The following is a 16,373-nucleotide window of genomic DNA, read 5'->3' as shown; positions in this document are numbered from 1 at the left end:
CAAAGTCAAGAGAATGAATGTGCATTTTCAATAAGCCCATCTGCTGTTTTTGTTCAGACCAACGCTAAAATCAATGTTATTTAATTCATATATTAACTGACTGATAAAAATTAAGTTAATATAATAACTGATACTTTTGACATCCATTTTCTTATAAGTGGTTTAAAGGCTGAAAACCTTTTTGTGAAAACCTGTATCTGAACTGTAAATCGCGTTATTCCATTACCCATACCGTACCCCGGTATTAACTGTATTTGTGCAGGTCTTAAAAAGCCTTAAATATGAGCTTGCAAATAGTACCCTGGATTAAAATGTTGCAGGCTCATTTTTGGTAATAAATAATATTGATGATAATAAATAATCAAATAATATTGGGCTTGTTTTTGAAGCTTTGGTTGCTTGCTTATTTGTCTCGTGAGAGTTGGCAACAGTGTAGACAAAACGTGCAGGTTTTTACAAGCAAGAGACCATAAAATCACCGTGAAATCAAAATGGACTATTCTTATTTTTTTATGTAATATTTCAGTGTTCATTATAAATTATTTATGCGTGCACATCATTATTTTCACTCATAAATCGAAAACCGCAGCGCTCATATGCGTTGCTTTCTTTCAGGCTGAAAGTGAGTTAGTGTGATTAATTACATCTGCAGATGATTTTATCCCGGAGTGCATTAATTCACTAATAAAGCCTCGATGTCTCAAATGCGACCAGGCGAAACGTGAATGCTGAGCAGGGAATTAATGGATTAGCATTTCAGCATCATGATAAATGAAATCCGCTCGGTTTGATATAGTGAGCACTTTACATCAGGAACTGACTCATCCAGGGGCCTCATATAGGTCTATCTGATCATATTTCAGCAGATTGATTAGCCTATGTCTCATGAATGTTTCAGTTTAATACTTGTTGAAATTAGGCTACAAGTAAACGTGATTTGTAAATGTTGTCAAAATTGTAAATAATAATAATACATTAAAACGACGATTATTTCTTTATTTCTGTATTTCTCTACATTTCGTGATCATCACAAAGACCGCAGTGACATGATGTTTGGCAAACTGGCGAAGTTTCTACTGAGCAAATTTAATTCAACTGCACCAGAACTGATCTGCGCGTTAATTTGCAGTGGTCAAGATATGCCATTACATCAAACCGCAATATTCACTCACTGCTTGAACACAGAGGTGTAAAGAGTACCTAAAAACCATACTTGAGTAAAAGTACAGATACCTTAAAAAGTACGTTGACAAGTTTGGGTGAGTAAGGGCAAAACGCAGTACTTTCAGTGACCTGTAGCAGGCAGTATCACGTCTTTTGTAGCAGAAATAAACTGCCGCAGAAAAAGCTAGGTCCATGCAAAATGTAATGTGTAACTGCAACACTCATTTCAAATGTAGTGGAGTAAAGAGTAAAAGTTGCTAATATCTTTGATACTCAGTACAACTACAAAGTACCCGAAAAGATACTCAAGTACAGTAACAAAGTACATTTACTCCAATACTTTACACCTCTGCTTGAACATAAATAAATGAATAAATAAATAGGCCTACATATATGTAACCCTGCTCTGCACACTGTAAATCATCTAGCATATTGGACTCCTAGGAACCGTGAATTACTGTAAATCTCTATACTAACATGTTAGATAAAAAAAATACTGGTCTCAAAGTAGCCTATTGTTTTATTTTTGTATACCATTAGGCCTATACTTTTTTACTCTCATAGTTTTTTATTAATATTTTGAAATGTAATTAATTGTTATGTTTTTTATTTTAATTAGTTTTAGTAAATTTGTCATTTTTTTGTATTTTATGTCTGTCGTTTTAGCCTATTATACTTTTTTACTATTATAGTTTTTGTTAATATTTTGAATTATAATACATTTTGTAATTTTACTTATGGTTGACGTTTTAGTAACTTTGTTGTGCTTTGGCATTTATGTTGTATTGTTTTTAAGTTTTAGTTTTTAGTTTTAGTTATTTTAGTATTTAAAATGTAAACTAACATGAGAAACGTGTCCTTGGCAATTAGCTGAAATAAAATAAGTTTAACTTTTTTATATTTTATTTTATTTCAGTTTATTGCTTTTCAAGTAATGATTTGTTTTATGTTAATTAAGGATTCATTCATTTTTATTATTTTGGTAAGATCTAAAATCCAGCATTGAAGTCAAGTCTGTTGACATCAAATCAAATCTCAAATGTGGTAATAGATTGCTATGCTCTACTTGGTTTTATAACCTTTTTCTAAGCAATCAATTTAATACTTTATGCTTATTTTTAAGTTAATTTATTTGAGACATAACTGTTACGTATACCTTCATTTCATTTAGAATTACAAAGCAAATTCTACTCATGATGAATGTGATTAAAAGATGTCAGCTCAATCAAAAATATATACTCCACACATTAATCTCTGATCTTCTGAAATGTCATAAGGTCAGTAACGGGGTTAAACTAGAGGTCCCGTCTGGGGATGAAAAGAGTGAGTGAGACTGAAAGTGTGTAGCAGGTAAAAAGAGTTTGTGTTCACTGGGTCATATCATAATGACATGGTTTTACTGTGGTAACTGATCTCTCTGTTACCATAGAGCCCTGGAGTACAATTACAGCTGCAGAGACACCTTACACACAAACACACACACACACACACACACGCACACACAGTTTCTGTCCCTTGAAGCGACTACACAGACCAAATAGCTTCATTGAAGTGTTTTCTGAATGTACAGCTATAAAATGTTTGAGGTCAGTGCTCACGGTTGATGTTTGAGGGCCTCGTCTCATGTCACACACAGTCCTGGGGTCCCGGAATCCTCATGAGAGGAACCACGGACACCGGTGAGTAAAACTCCTCCTGTCTCTCTGTGACGTTTATTCTGCCATCATTTTTGTTTTATGACATGGTGTTCATTTGACCTCTGAGAGATGAGATGCATGCAGCTTTATCGCATGCTTTAAACATGTTTCTGTTTGCATCAATGAATAAAACATCTATACATGTGCATTGCGTCATTTGGACTAAAATGGAGAGAAGAAAACGTCAGTCCATCAGATTATTTCATTTGCTCAGTGCTTAAATATCAAACCCTATCTCTGCTAGGGAATTAAAAAATAAAAAAAACTTTATATCTCAAATTTCTGACTTTTTTTCCTCAGAAGCCTGAGTTTATAACTTACAATTCTGACTTTTTCACTTGCAATTCTGAATATCACACAATACTGAGTTTGTATCTTGCACTTTTTTCTTTCAATTCTGAGTTTATATCTCAGAATTCTGACTTTTTTCTCCATAATCAGTTTATCTCACAATTCTGAAGATCATATCTGGCAAATCTGAGTTTATATCTCACAATTCTGCCTATTTTTCTAATAATTCTGATCTTATAACTCTCAATTCTGAGTTTAAATCTTGCAATTCTGATTTATATCTTAATTATGACTATTTTTTTCTCAAAATGTCTCAAAATCTCAAAACTTTTTTTTTCTTGCAATTCCAAATTTATAACTCACAATTCTGAGTTTATATCTCACATTTCTGAAATTTTTTATATATATTTTAACTATTCTGAATAGTTTATATATTTGCAATTCTGAGTTTATATCTAATTCTGATTATTATAATTTTTTTATCTGAGATATATAAACTTGCAATTGTAAAAAAACAAAAACAGAATTGTGATGTAAAAAGTTACAATTATCTGTATTTATCTATTTTTATTCCATGGTGAAAATAGGCTTTCATATTTAAAAGCTAAAAAGCAGGATGACGGACAGCTATCTAACATCCTCACCTGGAAGAGAGAGATAAGAGAGCAAACGTGTCTCATTACAGAGATCTCTGGCTATCTGAGAACTGCTAAGAAAGATCAGGACGGATCCTCAGTGAAACTAGAGAGATGTGACATTCAGCCTCTTATCAGCATTGTGTTCTACAGTACTGCATACTGTGTAGTATGAACACACTATACTTGTATTTTTAGTGCATTCAAGTCATGGGAAGTTGTAATTAGGACATCAATTCAGGTCACTCTGGTCAGAGCAAGATTGTGATGTACCATTTCTACAAAAAAAAAACAGCTATATATAACTCTTCTAGATAATGGTGAATAAAGAATGTGCATCAGTGTTCAGTGTGTTTTTGATTAAAGACATTAACCTTGGGATAGAAAAAGCGCAGACACAAGGCTGAACATTTGCTGTGCGCATGTGTCGAAAGGCTGAGCGTTCGTTGTACGCATGTGCTAAGCGTCATAACTGAAGTACATTGTTGCCAAGTCTGCGGTTTTCCCCCGGAATTGGGCTACTCTAACCAGTGTTGCCAAGTCTGCGGTTTCCCACGGAATTGGGCTACTCTAATCAGTGTTGCCAAGTCTGCGGTTTCCCCCGTAATTGGGCTACTCTAACCAGTGTTGCCAAGTCTGCGGTTTCCCCCGGAATTGGGCTACTCTAATCAGTATTGCCAAGTCTGCGGTTTCCCCTGGAATTGGGCTACTCTAACCAGTGTTGCCAAGTCTGCAGTTTCCCCCGGAATTGGGCTACTCTAACCAGTGTTGCCAAGTCTGTGGTTTTCCCCGGAATTGGGCTACTCTAACCAGTGTTGCCAAGTCTGTGGTTTTCCCCGGAATTGGGCTACTCTAACCAGTGTTGCCAAGTCTGTGGTTTTCCCCGGAATTGGGCTACTCTAACCAGTGTTGCCAAGTCTGTGGTTTTCCCCGGAATTGGGCTACTCTAAACAGTGTTGTCAAGTCTGTGGTTTTCCCCGGAATTGGGTTACTCTAACCAGTGTTGCCAAGTCTGTGGTTTTCCACGGAATTGGGCTACTCTACCCAGTGTTGCCAAGTCTGCAGTTTCCCCCGGAATTGGGCTACTCTAACCAGTGTTGCCAAGTCCGTGGTTTTCAAACGGTGGGGAATTGGGCTACTTTAACACTGTTGCTGCAGGTTGTTTTTCATGTCAGCGGTTTGAAGCGACTCCAATAACATGATATTTATCCTCTGGAATGTGATTTTTTGCAGGGGAACCCCGCCAAAAAATGTGTATTTTAACCCCCCCAAATGTAATTTTTAACTGGGGACCCCCTCGAAACCAGATTGGGCTAGTTTTGGCCTAGTTTTGAGTAGTGATTGGGCAGGTTTTCTTGTGAAAATCTGGCAACCCTGCTGAAGTGGGCTTTAAATCGAATCTAAACCAGTTTTCTGTTTTGTCTCTCCTGTCTGTGATTTTAGGTGTCGAGCCTCCCACTCCTGCCGGCGGTCGGCTGGGCTCAGGTGCGGGGGGTTCGCCGTTCTACCGTGAGCTGTGGTTCATTGTGCTGATGGCTGGAGTCGCGCTATTGCTGTTGGCTCTCATTCTGGCTATAGTGTTACACAAGGCTCTCAATAAACCGCCATTCACCCGCGAACGGCCGCCCCTCGTACCACTGCCGCTCCATCGCCGCAGCCCGCTGGCTGTTTACCCACCCAGCAACTCCTACCTGGTGAGGCCAAAACGTCCTTATTTGACATATTGCAGGTTTGAATAGGCATGCGACAGTGTGCGGATTAATGAACAGGAAGCATTCAAACTATCCAATATGGCGAGAGTCTGAGAAATGGGGAGCGTTCACACGGAACCAGATTTTGCATTCCATTTCTTTTCTATGTAAACACCTGTTTTTATACAGTCTATGGTAAACACGCAGCAGAAGGATGTCGCTTGTGTATTTTGCAGCGTCTCGCGCGCATTTTTAGAACACGAGTCAACCCAGCTAACAAGAACGTTCTAAAAAAACGTTTCGCTAAGGTTCCAATTATGAAAATTAACATTTTTGGATGTTCTTTCTGACTTGCAAAACGTTTTTGTTTTTAGAAAAAACGTCTAAACGTCTTTTGTTTTTCCATTTTTTTTTGTAGAGAAAACATTAAGGGAATGTTTCATTTTGCAAACATGAGAACATTTTTTAATGTTCTCTCAACGTTCTGAAACAAGTAATAAGTAGTAACATACATTAGATGAATGCCCATAACGATATATAAACAACGTTGTGAGAACATCATTACTTTGAACAATGTTCTATGAATGTTATTGGAAGGATGTTTTTTTATAACATTGAAAGAACCTTGTCCACGTTCTGAGAACGTTCTCTGTTAGCTCGAGGTTCTCCATTGTTTTTCTGTTTAAATGGATGTTGTCGGAGTGGGTTTAAGTTAGTTCGGTGAACTTGCATTGTGCAGCTTTACATTTGCATGTCTCAGGTTTATTTAAAAAATGTGTTCTGTGTGTAAGGCCCATAATTTACCTATCTTTTCTGAGGGAATTCTGTTCAATGTCCTGGAATAATTCTAAAACATTTATCTATTTTGTCCTAAACCGATGAGGCTGTAACTCACCTAAGATCCTCCTGAGGGCGAGGTGTTTGTCTGTGAAATATTAAAGGGGTCATATGATGCGATTTCAAATTTTCCTTTCTCTTGTTGTATTTACAACACTGTTCCAGAACAGTTCAACCGAAATATTCAGATGTGTGCAGCACATTTTATGGAGGACTGTTATGGTGTTATTTTACTGACAAATGTCGAGAGCGCATTATTGTAGCGCAAAAGCACATTAATACAATGCACTCGCGCGAATCTCTCCGCTCACGCACGGATTTCCCTTGCTCTCGCACAAAACCGGACGCGCGTGCTCAGATACGCGCTGCTCTCGCCCGGAGAGAGTGCACGCACTTAAAAAAAAGGTGCTATATAAATAAAGCTTTAACCAATCAGACCTCCACAATTGGAATTCTTTTGACAATCAAAGATGGATCTTTAATTTCTTTCCAGTTTAATAATATTTTGCAATGTTAATGAAATGTAGCCTATAGAAATGGCCAGGAATTGGGTGCTTGGATAATTTGTACATATAACGTCTGTCCAACTGGTTGGTCTCTGAGCAATTGATCTAAAAACAACATATTATAGCCTATGGCCCTAAATACTTTATATAAAACATCAATGTTATGTCATAATATGTCAGACAGATACCTCAACTGAATTTAAAATCATTGCAATAAATTCTCAGTTGGTATGATGGCAATAATAAGTAACAACTCCTCAAATCAACATCAAATGTAAAAATAGATGTAAATGATGCAAGATATAACAATAAATGTTCTAATAGCATTGCTGTTTGGCCATTCATTAGGAGTTTTTTTTTTTCTTTTAATCCAGTGTTTTCAGTTCAGATTTTTTTTTAATGAAAATCCACTTAATATTAGCTATACATTCAATGGCACTCTCCTCTAAAACAGTGAATATACAGTTATATGACAGTTACATGTAATTACATTGTCTGCAAATGCATTAAACCCATAGAATAGAATGTAGTAATGTTATGGCAAATATGACAAATTAATTAGTGTTATATTTGGTCTCCAAATCTTAAGTATAGGTTTAGGGAATAGTGCATCTGACCCATATCTAAATAGTTCTGTCTTAAATCAGAAGTTATATATATATCAATCCATCCAAGTACACAATATATATAGACCTATATGACCACATGAATTTTAAGAATCATAAGCTTTTTTGTTTGTTTAGATAAATCGTTCAGAAGGGTTTGACCAAACTGTTAAACTAGGTTATTTACAATCATCCAAACACCCGATTCATTTCTAATATTATGACTAAGTAGTATTAAATTGTAAAGAAATGACAGATCCATCTTTGAAATTTGATTGGTTGATAACTTTTGAAAACGTTTAATTCAGGTGCGAAAAGAATGAATATCTATAGTGCATGAGCACAGAGAAAATAGTGTTTTTTGAACCTTAAACCGCATGAACACATTTCATTACACCAAATACACAAAATAATGTTATTTTTAACATCATATGACCCCTTTAATGACACGTTTGCTCCTCACAGTTCGACACAGTTCCAGAAACGGTGGGCTCTCCAAACAGCGTCACACTGAAGGCCTTCACCATGCACTTGGAGGTCAGAGATTTATTTTATTTACATGCACATGTTACAAAAAGAGTCATATTTGTTAGCTTTAACAATAAAATTTTGCTAAATGTTATTTTTATATACAAAATATATACAAAAAAATTCTGCACCACCAGCGGCACCAAGTGGAATAAAAAATAATGACCCCAAACATAAGTTGTCTCTGCAAATACACTAATATGGTAACAGGAGGAGCAATTTTGATGTACAAAAAAAGAAAAAGAAATACACACTTGACCTTTAAATGAGCATTTAAATATCATAGACATGTTATTATAGTTTTTGTTAATGTTTTATTAGATTTTATTTGTATATTTTCTGTTTTCATTTTAGTTTTAATAATTTTGTTGTGTGTTTGTATTTCTTTTTCAAATATGTTTAGTTTTTCTAAATTTGAATTATTTCCGGTAATGAAAATGTTTGGGTTTTTTACGGTTTTAGTTTTAGTCAACAATAGCTCTGCTTTAAACATAAATATAGATCTAAATTAATGTAAATCTAAAATTTAAGCTTTTTCAATTTTTTTGTTTAAAAAAATATATAAAGTTGTAAATATGTGTAATATGTCATTAAATGATACATTTGAAACTCCACTTTTTAAAGGCAAAAATAAAATAAAATGAATTAAAATGCTTTGATACTTTAGTCAAAACTGATTTATTTTACTAGCTTTATTTTAGTTAGTTCAGAAGATGTTGCTCTAAAAGTCATTTGAAGAATTCATGAAGCCTCTTCTCTCGTGTTCAGGAGGTGATTGAGAGTAAAGTGATGGAGGAGGACCGTTCTGCTGAAGGTGAGGATGGTTTGGTGACGGTCTCAGGTCTGTACACACAAAACCCTTTACAGCGCAGCGTCAGTCAGCTCATCGACAAGAAAGACGAGGAATCATGGGAGCCGCACTTCAGACGCCTCGACAGTGGCCTGGTGAGAGCATTACTTACTGCTGCTGGACAAAAAGTTTTTTTTTTGTTGCTAAAATATGATTTTGATGATGTGTTGTATGTTTGTCAGTTTGAAGGCGAGGAGTTTGTGGACACCATCAAAGGCTTCAGCACAGTCAGGAAGGAACACACCATGTTCACCGACACCAACCTTTGACCTTCATCATGACCTTTGACCTTCATCATCAGCACTTTCTCCAAACATCATCTCAGAACTGAGCGGAAAATGAACTGAACTGTTTTGGTGAATTCAGAACTGCTCTGGGACTCTATGGACTCGTGACTCGTTTTTTTATTTGAAGAAAACAGTGTTGTAATTTTATGACAAATGTAATATTTAAGCATTAAGCAGAAGAGGCCAGTGTTCCCTCTAAGCTGTGCTTCTTACGTCGCGACCACGCAGAAGAAATAATATGCTGTGCACAGGACAGATGCAAAAATGAGTTGGGGAAAACCATTTGATTTAATTCTAGGGAATGTGAAATAATTGCAATGCTCGGCGTAAACTGCTATAGATTTGGTGTGGCTATAGAACCAGTGAATGCGGTTTACAGGTTTCATAGAAAGAGAATGACGTGCGCCAAATCAGTCGCTGTAGAGATCGAATACTTTAATGGTTGTGGGACAAATAGCTCAACACGAGAGAGCCAACGCATATGCAATTAAATGTGAAATAAAAATGTCATGTTTTAAAGAGGAGTGGCTTAATTAAGTAGTGGAAATGATGGGCACAGAACGGTAACAAAACTCCCGAGACATTTACAGTCACACAGGTGTAGTAGTGTGCAATGTTTAGTTAACTGTAAAAGAATTCACGTTCACGTTGTTTGAAAATATTTTTTTTATATTATATTTTATTATATGCGCTGTACAGGTCTGCCCCCCCCCCAAAAAAAATTAAATTAGAGGGAACATTGCAAGAGGCTACTTAATAAAGATAATAACATAAAACAATATTTTAATGAAAAGTTGTATATTTAAGTCACAATCGAACTGAAGCTAATATTTGGTGTCTGCTTAGTGAGGGACTTGAGCAGTGTTTTATAGTAGTAAATAAAACAATACATAAATAGTTCTTTACAACTTTTAACTTCTGAAAGAATTTTTATTTAATTTTTTTACTGAAAGACAAATGCACAGCAGGTTTGATGAACAGATGGTTTTATTTGAAAACTGCCCTGCTACATACAATGCATTGCTTATAAATTTCTAATTCAAAAGGACCATTAATGTTGCATTAAAAATAAGGTCAGTTTCAATGTACAAAATTTCATGCATTCCAAAAGGCAGCGTTTCATTATTGCTTGTATAACTATATAATCTCTAGTTATTATAGTACGTTTACCCTGATTTACTGTGCACTGCTAATGTTTCTCAGAATCAGGCCACGACCACCTGACGACACCAACAAGAGCAGTAGTTCAATGCTTCACGCAAATGTCGTGCTCTACAAAACTGTTCCCTTTTAGGCCAGCTGAAAGTGCGTGCAGCCACTTCTACTTTCTGAATGCTTTACAAACATGAAAACAATTTCTACCCTTCAGCCCACAGAACAGACTGATTTAGAGACATGCGAGATGTTTTAGTCCTCACATGCACAAACTGCTGAGTTTAAAGGAGTAGTTCACTCAGAAATGTAATTCATGGTCCATGATTTTATTTAATAGAACAAATAAAAAAAATTAAAAAAGCGACTGAACGCCTTCAGATGATTTGCTCTTTTTTTCGTCGTCTTTTTTCTCTGTCACATATCTTAGTAATAATCATAAATTACATATCATATGAAAGCTTAAAACCTCAAAATTCATCCTGTGAAAACCATTTTGAAATCGGACATTGCATTACCATGGAAATGGTACTTTAAAATGTTTTGGCGGTCTCCTCCCCCTTAGTGGGTGGAGTCAGGTGTCATATTACAAAATGTATTATGGTCTTTTAGAATCAAAACGTTTATAATCTTGACAAAATACATATCGTCGGAAAGGTCTGAGTCTCAAGATTCCATATTTGGTGGTTATTTTGTGACAGAAGTAATATTGACAGCGATATTTAGACATTTGTGACAGAAAAATGCATTTAAAAAAATTCAATGGAGATTTGATTGCACCCAGTGGCTGTCCTAAATAAAATAAAATCTCTCATGAACCTCAAATTGTTTTTTATATCAACTTCAAATTTGGAACATAACTTATTTAGACATAAGGCTTTAATTTTATACCAATTTTGGATTAAATTTTTTTTTTTAAATATTTATTTTATATAAAATAAAAATGGTACAGTGCATTTTCTTTACAGTAAATTTAAACTTCTTTAACTTTTTGATACTTTAATATTTTGAAATGATTCCAATTCTGCAATAATCTGCAGATTGTCTTCTTAAAAAAAAAAGAGTCCAAACTTAGGTCTGTATTCCAAAGTGTTCATGAATTATAACAATTTAAATTTGAATATTGCACTTTCACATCTATATTCAAAAATGGGGGGGTGGCACTTAAAGGGTTAAATATGGCACATGATCCATATGGACCTCTTTTATGCACAAAAGAAATAAAAACAGTTTTTTTTTTTTAGAGTGAAATAATCCTTTAAAGGAAGTTCATCCAAAAATGAAAACTTGCTGAAAATTGTCACCCTACATTTTAAGCAAATTTTCATTTTTGGGTCAACTATTTCTTTTAAGGTCGTGCATCTGCAGGACTCAACACAATGTAATCTCAATCTCTCCATCAAAAAACACCAATCAGATTTTACAGTCACACATACAAAAATATCACCTCCAATCTGTTTCAACAAAAACTAATAAACCAGAGACAATCATTCAATCTTACAGGACCATAGTGAGGACAGACAGACAGATTTATCTCTTTATGAGTGTTTTAGCTCTTCATACCTTAAAACAGAAATCCAGTCCAGAGATCTGATAAAAGTCCTTCCTCCTGCTGAGATCTCACAGATTCCACATCAACTGGTAGCAATTACTCGTACTGTTCACTCCTCATCAACTCAATATTAATACTGTTATAGAGAGAAGTTAGAAAGCTGATCGAATAGAACAAAAACAGAGTATGACGATCTATTAACTGGCAATGAAATACATTATGAATATCAAGTTGTGTTTTTAAAAATGATCACTAAACCTGTTCAGCATGACTGAACAATTTCATTCTACAGCTACATAAAATAACCTTTTCCTACACAAATACTTGTACCTGCCTTTGCTGGAGAGATTGCTTTTAAATCATTGCAATCATTTCATTTCTATGATTTTCAGCCATCAGCAGCTCAAGACTTCCTGAAATCTCATTTCATCTGATGGAAAGATCAAAAGAGGGAAACCTTGCATCTAGATCTGCGCTAAAACAAACCGAATGTGATGCAAACGTGCATGAGTTACGACAGCTGCACTGTGATAATAGAGTAAACTAGTGGAATCTGACAGTAAGTGAAATGTGAACTCATGCTCAAACACACAATAACATCTACACAAAACAAAACATACAATTGGACTGGGAAATAAATGCCACTGGTGGGTCAATTCTGTGCATGATTAGAGAAGAACATCATTTGGAGAGATGCAGATGATCAGCTGTCCGACGTACCGATGATATTAGCTGCAGAAACTATGTGGGACACAACACTGACAACAGACATCAAAGGATAGATCAGTAAAAGCCTCAACAAAAAAAAAAGATTGTGGTCAGTGTTTTTTTTTTTTGTCTTTTAGGGAAATAAATACTTTAATTTAGCAAGTATGCATTAAACTGATCAAAAGTGATAGTAAAGACATTTCATATAGATGTTGCTTTTTGATTTAAAAAAAATATATATATTTCACAATATTACTGATTTTACTGTATTTTTGATCAAATAAATGCAGCCTTGGTGAGCATAAGACTTTTCAAAAACAGTAGTTGTTTTGCTGTATATTGTATATTATTACCACCACAACTTCTTCCTGAGACAAATAATGTTTACTAACATACATCACAGAGAAGACAACAAATACTACACACACACACACACACAACAAAAATCTATTTTACACACACTTGTGTGTCTGATGGGTTTACTTAGCTAAGGTTTGAAGACAAAATTATCTCCAGAAGTGAGGTAAAAAAAATCCCCTTTGGGGACATCTTCATTTGAAATAACAAATACACATTTTTAAACGTTTTGTCATTTTAGACTGTAGTCATTATAATTAGCGATATGTATAAAAACAACACACCTCCTTCACCTGTTCTCTCACACCAGCGCTAGAGGTCAAATGCAGCGAGAGCAAAAATAAAACACATAAAACACACAGAAGATCAATGAGGCTCAGACTGACAGTGATGGAGACTGACGAGTGATTCAGGTGTCTGATACCTTTGAGGATGTAGTCAGTCAGAAGAGCAGGAACTGTGTCACTGTCCTCACGCATGGCATGCAGAACTACAGAGACACAGACACACATTTATTCATGTACAACACTACACACATATGCCCTCTTTACAGCTCGGTGTGTATGTGTGTATATATATATATATATATATTTTTTTTTACTGATTTATGGAGCAGTAACATTATTAAACTATTCATTTAGATTTCATCAATCAATCTAGAAATCAAAATATGCACTACCACTCAAAAGTTAAGACAGTATTACAGTTACAGTTAAGACAGTACTACTGCAAAATATTATTATTAATTTTAAATAACTGATTTCTATTTGAATATATATTAAAAATTTCTGAATCTGAATTTTCAGCATCATTACTCCAGTCTTCAGTGTCTTTAGAAATCATTCTAATATGCTGATTTGCTGCTCACAAAATATTTATTATCGATGTTAAAAACAGTTGTGCTGCTTAACCATGGTACACTTTTTCAGGATCTTTTGATCTTTGATAAATACAGAGATAAAAAGAACAGCATTTATTTAAAATAGAGTTCTTTTGTAACATTATAAACGTCTTTGCTGTCACTTTTGATCAATTTAATGGATTAATTTCTTCAAAAAAACAAACAACAAAACGAACTAAAAAAAACCCCCCACTTTCTAACCCCAAACTTTTGCACAGCAGTGTACATTATTTTATTGTATTTAAATAATATTTAAATTATAAATTAATATTTAATGACAATCATTTATACTAATACTAATTATACTAATCATTTATACTAATACTAATAGTTACAGTTTAAAAGATCATGTGAAGCACACATATCTGAGGTTCACACAAGTGGCCTGACCAAAGTCTCATTTTTGTGCATTTTACATTTTGTACATTAATTGGATCACCATAAACAGAGACACACAAGCGTTCACTTTGACTCACTCTTGGTCAGGATCTGCAGGTCTTCTACAGACGGCGCTCCGCTGCTCCTGTCGTACGGGATCACCGTCGTCAAATACTGAAAAACAGACAAAGGTGGTCAAAAACATACCACTTTTATAGATGATTTAACTGATTTTTTTTTTTTTAAATGACAGAACATGAACAAAAAATTTATTATAATTATTCGAGAACAGATACGTTTAAGATCTGAGAGACAGATGTTTTCACTTTCTTTGTGCTGATATGGAGAAAAAAGGGTAGGTTTTCCCCGAATGGATTTAAACCTGGCAAAATGTGTAAAATGAAGCTAAAATGAAGCATTACGAATTTAGCCAAATTATTTGATAAATGAACAGACGAGGGGATTGTGTAGAGCTTTGAAAATGTTCCAGTCCTACAGAAATCTATGGAGATTTCTGTGGATGTATTTTTGTGTGGGCTTGATAATGAGTGATTAGCATCCTTACGGTTCCTGGCACATGCGAGCGGTTGGATATCTGATCGCCGCCTGTGGCCTTTATCTTCCTCTTTTTCTTCAGCAGCTCTCGATGTTCTTTCTGTCGGTTCTGCACGTCGATGAGCGCCGAGATGAACGTGTTCTTCACCTCCTTCTCAAAGTCCAGCTCCTCCCTCACCGCCAGCTGATCGATCAGCTCCTCGGAGAAACCACGGATCTGTCGCTCCACCTCCTCCAGACGCTCCAGCAGCTCAGACACGCACAGACCGCGCAAGCCTGAGACAGAGAGGAGTGAAAAGATCAAACAATTGATTAAAAAGTCTGCAGTCATTCAAAAACACAAGCTTATCTTCATTTCTACAGCACTGTTATTTCATAACACATTCATTTCAACACTACTCTCTGACTGAGATATAAAAGATCCATGTGAACTTCCCTCAAAAGTACTTAAACAGTTACCATTTTACATTTCAGCAAAAATACATTACAATAACATGCCAGTACATGGGTTCCCAAACTTTTTTATCAGCCAAACCCCTTAAGATATAAAATACTTACTTGAAGAATACTTAAGTGGTTACCACAGGGGAAGTGGTTAAGATTTTAATAACTTAATGACACATTTGCATGTTCACTTTTCTCTGATGTTGGTCAATGGTCAGATGGCATGCAAGTAAACAGATAAAACATAAGTGTTTTATTTTGATCGTTTTCATTAAAAAAATATCTACATATAGGGCTGCACTGCAATTATTTTGTCATATATTGTGACTGCAATTTGAACTGCGATATGGCATTTAAGTTCATTATTAGCTTTTGATCAACTCACAAACTCTCTGCAGCCATTTGGGAAACCCTGTGCTAATGTGCAAACTCTTTTATGCAAAGTTAAAATTGTACATAAAATATTAACAGGCAGTTAAGTACAACAGTCTCACATAAGTAAGCATTTCACACAATTATTTAAGAAAACTGTCAGGAATAAAGAACCAAAACTTTAAGAGCGGTGAGAGGTTTTCTATTGTTTTGATGTTTGATCATTTAGAAAGACTGGTATCATTACATTTTAGTATCGACTTGGTTTTGAGGTATCTGTACTTAGAATCCCCTGCAAGTTCCCTCACGAGTATGGATTTTATGAGTTGATGAAAAACTAATAAAAATAAAAATGACATATATATACAGTGGGTACGGAATGTATTCAGACCCCCTTAAATTTTTCACTCTTTGTTATATTGCAGCCATTCTGAATACTTTCCGTACCCACTGTATATATATATATATATATATATATATGAATGATTTAAAATAATATAATATAATTTAATAAAATATTAAATATTAATTATAAAATTAAAATAAATAATTTTCAAATAAAAACAAATGAAAATAAAACAACAAAAAGATTAAATATTTTATTTGTTTACCTGCGTGCCACGTGACCATTAACTGACATCAGCAAACCATGCAAACATTTTGTTAAATTACTGAAATATTAACTTAAAAACTACTTCAAGTAAATATTTTAGGTCAAAGGGGTTCAGCTGACAAAAAAGCCATGAATATACACATGCAGTTAGAGGTCGACCGATTGATCGGCCGGCCGATTTTTGGCATTTTTTAAATAATCGGCATCGGCCGATTGTGCTGCAAATTAGGCCGATTTATAGGCAGGCGCA

General features: G+C 35.0%; 2 protein-coding genes across 2 annotated transcripts in view; one reads left to right on the top strand and one right to left on the bottom strand.

Annotated features, from left to right (window-relative positions):
- The first annotated feature begins 2,767 nt into the window (after positions 1–2,767).
- LOC107697089 (usherin-like) lies at positions 2,768–9,665 on the top strand. The gene is made up of 5 exons (XM_016497730.1): positions 2,768–2,843; positions 5,171–5,481; positions 7,892–7,963; positions 8,723–8,899; positions 8,987–9,665. Exons 1-5 carry the CDS (start codon positions 2,768–2,770, stop codon positions 9,071–9,073), a joined length of 723 nt encoding a protein of 240 aa, XP_016353216.1. The 3' UTR covers positions 9,074–9,665.
- Positions 9,666–11,523: 1,858 nt separating this feature from the next.
- The window catches only part of LOC107697088 (fasciculation and elongation protein zeta-2), a 6,710-nt gene continuing 1,860 nt past the window's right edge, over positions 11,524–16,373 (bottom strand). Inside the window, exons 5-9 of the mRNA XM_016497729.1 lie at positions 14,705–14,970; positions 14,238–14,313; positions 13,285–13,350; positions 13,145–13,172; positions 11,524–12,553 (exon numbers count right to left, since the gene is read on the bottom strand). Of these exons, the coding sequence (XP_016353215.1) occupies positions 13,162–13,172; positions 13,285–13,350; positions 14,238–14,313; positions 14,705–14,970 (419 nt within the window). The 3' untranslated portion in view covers positions 11,524–12,553; positions 13,145–13,161. The remainder of the gene's footprint in view (positions 12,554–13,144; positions 13,173–13,284; positions 13,351–14,237; positions 14,314–14,704; positions 14,971–16,373) is intronic.

This window comes from Sinocyclocheilus anshuiensis, unplaced genomic scaffold (assembly GCF_001515605.1).
Source record: "Sinocyclocheilus anshuiensis isolate Anshui unplaced genomic scaffold, SAMN03320099.WGS_v1.1 scaffold38, whole genome shotgun sequence".
Classification (NCBI taxonomy): domain Eukaryota; kingdom Metazoa; phylum Chordata; class Actinopteri; order Cypriniformes; family Cyprinidae; genus Sinocyclocheilus; species Sinocyclocheilus anshuiensis.
Note: the sequence above shows the minus strand (reverse complement) of the source record. Positions and strands in the feature narration are given on the sequence as shown.

What these genes read in the sequence shown, in the direction of transcription:
- LOC107697089 (XM_016497730.1), top strand. Translation starts at nt 2,768, where the DNA reads ATGTTTGAGGGCCTCGTCTCATGTCACACACAGTCCTGGGGTCCCGGA. An exon ending in GAGAGGAACCACGGACACCG is followed by an intron (nt 2,844 to 5,170) that starts GTGAGTAAAACT and finishes ACCCTGCTGAAG; the next exon opens with TGGGCTTTAAATCGAATCTA. An exon ending in CCTTCACCATGCACTTGGAG is followed by an intron (nt 7,964 to 8,722) that starts GTCAGAGATTTA and finishes TCTCGTGTTCAG; the next exon opens with GAGGTGATTGAGAGTAAAGT.